The sequence below is a fragment of the Zingiber officinale genome, chromosome 7B (genome assembly GCF_018446385.1).
Source record: "Zingiber officinale cultivar Zhangliang chromosome 7B, Zo_v1.1, whole genome shotgun sequence".
Lineage (NCBI taxonomy): Eukaryota > Viridiplantae > Streptophyta > Magnoliopsida > Zingiberales > Zingiberaceae > Zingiber > Zingiber officinale.
This window is the reverse complement of record NC_055999.1, coordinates 82,389,062-82,393,603: the sequence shown is the minus strand read 5'-3', so window position 1 is coordinate 82,393,603 and position 4,542 is coordinate 82,389,062. Positions and strand designations below refer to the sequence as shown.

General features: G+C 35.1%; 1 protein-coding gene across 2 annotated transcripts; it reads left to right on the top strand.

Moving 5' to 3' along the window:
• Nucleotides 1–533: 533 nt before the first annotated feature.
• Nucleotides 534–2,482, top strand: LOC122006139 (putative cysteine-rich receptor-like protein kinase 35). 2 transcript variants are annotated; one of them, XR_006118638.1, is made up of 4 exons: nt 534–671; nt 746–883; nt 955–1,164; nt 2,238–2,482. XR_006118638.1 is itself a non-coding variant. In XM_042561505.1 (2 exons), the coding sequence occupies exons 1-2, from the start codon at nt 752–754 to the stop codon at nt 1,117–1,119; spliced, it is 297 nt and encodes a 98-aa protein (XP_042417439.1). In that variant the 5' UTR covers nt 534–751; the 3' UTR covers nt 1,120–1,164. The 2 variants fall into 2 exon arrangements, 1 of the variants encoding a protein (XP_042417439.1); XM_042561505.1 differs by lacking the exon at nt 2,238–2,482 and having other exon boundaries at nt 534–883.
• Nucleotides 2,483–4,542: the final 2,060 nt, after the last annotated feature.

Below are 4,542 nucleotides of genomic sequence, written 5' to 3'. Positions count from 1 at the left end.
TAGCAACAAATTTATTTTTTTCGCAAACGAAAACCTAAGTATTTAACTCACCTGATCTCTTTCCCCCTTTGCCCTAATTTTACTTGGCGGTGGCAGCGCGAGGAGATTTCATTGCAGCGATTTCCGTCCAAGTAAGGTCATCACCACTCTTTTCCAACTCCAATGAGTCTGCCGGCACTCGGCCAGTGGCTGCTGGCACAACCCAATCGACGACTTCTTCACCTTCAGCAGCGTGAAGCTATTGTACACGTCGAGGTCGACGATGGACTAGAGCACATGGAGCTTGGACAACTGCATGCAGGGCCTCGTGCACGAGGAATTGCTCCTGCACAGCCTTTGCCAGGGCCAACATCAACAGCAGCGGCTGCATCTTCTAGACCGACAACTTCACCGACATCAAACATTACAACAATGGCTTTAGCCAAAATCTCTACGTTTGATTGGCATGAGCAAATTTAGGCATGTGCATACGTACGACTTTTCTTCAAGTTAATAGATCTACAAATTGTTCAACGTGGGCGTCTTCTGTTTAGGTGAATCGATGTCTAGTGGTCATAGCAACAAGAGGCGTGTAGCTGTGATTGTAGTGGCACCGCTGTTAGCAACGTTTCTCTTAGCTGCCGCTGTGATTCTCCTTTGGAGAAGAAGGAAGACGAGAAACAACAAGATGAGTGAGTGAGAAAAACCTTGAATATTTCCTCGACGCCCACATCTCTAGTGACTTCTGGTGCCTTATTCTCCGCAGAGAATCATGCTGACCAAGAAGAAACAGTGGAAGAGGAAAACTTTGGCATACCTCTGTTTGATTTGGGTAGGATTGCAGAGGCCATCGGAGACTTTTTCTTTGACAACAAGCTCAGAGAGATTTGGCCCTATTTATAAGGTATTTGGGAGTGTAATTGCCCTTGTAAGAGCTTTGTGAGTGAATTTCCTGATATATATATGTGTGTGCAGGGAAAGTTAACAGAGGGTCAGGAAATAGCTATGAAGAGGTTATCGAAGACGTCAACACAGGGCCTGGATGAGTTCAAGAATGAGGTGATGGTGATCGCCAAGTTGCAACACCAGAACCTCGTTCGCCTTCTTGGCTATTGCGTTGAGGGGGAGAAAGAATGCTAATCTACGAGTGCATGCTCAATGGAAGCTTGGGCACATTCTTATTTGGTTAGTTAAATCTCTTGTGATTCATAAGACTCCAGTTAAATCGATATGCAAGATGTTTGACTATCCCTTGTCTCATTATCGATCGACCAAATAAGGAAAAATGTTGATTGTTGGATTAGAGAATGTGATACAATATTATGTACTTGGCATTGCTCGAGGTCTCCTTTATCTTCACCATGATTCTCGATACAGAATCAGGCATAGGGATTTAAAAACTAGCAACATATTTCTCGATAAGGATATTAATCCTAAAATATCTGACTTTGGCATCGCAAAACTATTCAGTGGAGATGAAACAATAGGAAATACCAAGGGAATTGTAGGAACATAGTAAGTTTTTTAAATTACTCTTTCAGCGCCTCAAGAAGGAAAATTTTAAATTGATTTTGTAATTCATTAATCTTTTGATGTAGTGGATACATGTCTCTAGAATATGCTATGAATGGAATATTTCCAGTGAAATCTAATGCATTTAGTTTTGGAGTGTTAGTGCTTGAGGTTATAACTAGTGAAAAGAATAATTGAGCTTATCAATGCACTCATCATCAAAATCTTCTTGGAGAGGTAAGTTAATTAAATTTTTAAAATCATGAATGTGAATGTGTGTCCATTTTTTTATTGTTTATCGAGTGCTCTTATTCTTAAATTACCCATATCCTTTGTGTATATACTCATATCCTCTACCCTTCAAGTATTTTATACTCCATATCCTACTTTGAAACGTGACAACATTAATTGGTGGACTGTTTGTAAAACGAAAGCACAAAAAAAAATGAAGCACGTTAGGAAGACATTGTATATATATCAGCAAGCGATGACAATGATGGCGATGATGGTGGTGATGGATCTTCTTGCATGAATTTTATTTATCTCATAATTAGTATTTTTGAACATTAGTTATTTGATTGTAAATGTTTCTTTTTTTTGTTAATACTATTTTTTTTTTTTGAAACGGGATTGATAAGATGTAATGAAAATCAATGTCGAAATAAGTCAAAATTATGTTTTATATTCATATATAGTGATTTCTTTCTTGTAATCATTGATATTATTTGTATTTTATTTTGATGCAGAAAAATAAGGATATTGGAAAACGATTTAGTGATGTTTGGAAATTTGTTGATGTATGGATGGTTTAGAACTTATAATGTTTGGATTGTATGGATACTAGATCTTTTGCAATGTTTGCATTTTGATGTATGATATGTTTGGATTGTAAGGATATTAGATGATGTTTGCATTTTGATGTATGATATGGTTGGATTGTATGGATATTTTGTGATGTTTGAATTTGATGTATAAATTGTGATTTTGTTTATGTATAGTTTTATTGTTAGATATGATGTGTATGAATTCAATAGATGTTTTTGTATTAATCAGTTTAAATACAAAAATTATATAATTATGGATAGTTTTTATTATGTTTTGCGACAATTTTTGCGATAAAAATATTTTCATCGCAAATCTATCGTAATATATTAAAAAAAATAGTGCTAGATTTTGCGACAAATTTTCATATTTGTCGTAGATTCTGCGATGAATTTTCATATTCGTCACAGATTCAATGACGAATTTTCAAATTCATTGCAAATTCTGCAACGAATCTAAAAATTCGTCACTGATTTGCGATAAAATTTGCAACGAGTTTTTTTTTCATCATAAAAGTATCATAATGTACTAAAAATACTACAAGATTTTGCGACAAATTTTCATATTTATCGCAGAATCTGCAACAAATATGCAAATTCATTACAGAATCTGTGACGAATATGAAAATTCATTGCTAAATTTCAATAACATTTGCAACGAAATTATTTTCGTCGTAAAACTATCATAATGACCGAAAAAAATACTACTAGATTCTGCGACGAATTTGGATATTCGTCATAAATTTTTGCAATGAATTTCTAGATTCATAGCAGATTCTACGAAGAATCTGACAAGTTGTCGTAGAATTTGTAACAAATTTTTATATTTGTAGCAGATTCTCCAACAAATTTCGTAACGAATCTAAAATTCGTCGCAAAATCAAAATTTGTTGTGGATCTGAGTTTCTAAATTTTGTGATCTTCCAAATAACTTTGCGACGAAAAATAAGAATTTGTCACAAATTTTGTGACGAAAATAAGAATTTGTCACAAATTTTGCGACGAATTCAAAATTTCTCGCTAAAATCAACAACAAATACAAAAATTTGTTGCAAAATCTACGACGAAAAAAAATTCATTGCAGATCTGCGTTTCTAAATTTTATGATATTTGCAATGAATTTAGTGACGAATTTTATTTTCGTCACAAAATTTATGACAAATTTTAATTTTTCATCGTAAATATTTAGGGACAATGACTTTTTTTTAAAAAAAAATATTGCCAAATTTGTCGCAAAAAATAATTTTTTTGTAGTGTTTGATCTATTTGATTTTTCTAAGGGGGTGTTTGGTTTAAAGGAATAAAGGTAGGGAATGAGAACAGTAATAATTGATTATTATTGTTAATATTTGGATTACAAGAATGAGAATATGAATAAGGGAATAAATCCTTATAATTAGGCAATGATTTATTCCCGCGTCTTCACCCTTCAATCAATCATTACTTTATTTTTAGCAATCAAAATATTCCCTTATTTTAAAAATACCCTTGACCTAATAATAATTTTTCCCTTAATACCAAATATTCCTGTGCCCCCTTCGCATCCCTCTGTGTCGCAGCCCATCTCCTCCGTCAACCGGCAAAGTGAAAGTTGGTCGAAGTAGCTTCGTCAAAGGAAATCGAGTGTCTGAGTCAAGTACACCATGCTGCTGCCTTCACTCAGTAGCAACAGTCGTCACTTGTAAAGTTGTTCCCAGACGGTTGCGCCGTCTCCTGCTCCTCTCCCACTGCCACTTCCCCATCCCCCCGACCAAAGAACTCATCTAAATGATGCAAAACGAACGACGACGACCCGAAGAACCTGGACGCCATCAGATCTCCCAGGGCCAACTAGTTAAAGGTCTTCCAGCTAAGTCGCAGCTTTCGCCTCTTAAACGTAAACCACTATTCATCTACTTATCCTCAATCGACGAATAACGGACTCGCAGCCTAATCGAAAAAACTGTCGTCCCACCGACCCACATAAATCTAGAGGAGGATGCCGAAGTAATCCAACTTTATCGAGACACAATCATAGGTTTATGTTCTTTTCCCTTAGCGAGGGCTATAAGGTGGGGGTGAAATGGAAAGAGGAAAAAGAGATGTGTCGACAAAAGAAGAAAAAGGGAAAAAAAAAAAAGAAGGTAAAAACGCTAAAATTATTGATAAAAAAATCTTATATTGTAGTAATTTTTTAAGCCAAAATAAGTAAAATCTTATAGTGCAGTTATTTAAAACGAACAAAAAAATT

Coding starts and splice junctions, on each gene's coding strand:
- LOC122006139 (XM_042561505.1), top strand. CDS start 752: ATGCTGACCAAGAAGAAACAGTGGAAGAGGAAAACTTTGGCATACCTC. Junction 884..954: donor GATTTGGCCCTATTTATAAG/GTATTTGGGAGT, acceptor ATGTGTGTGCAG/GGAAAGTTAACAGAGGGTCA.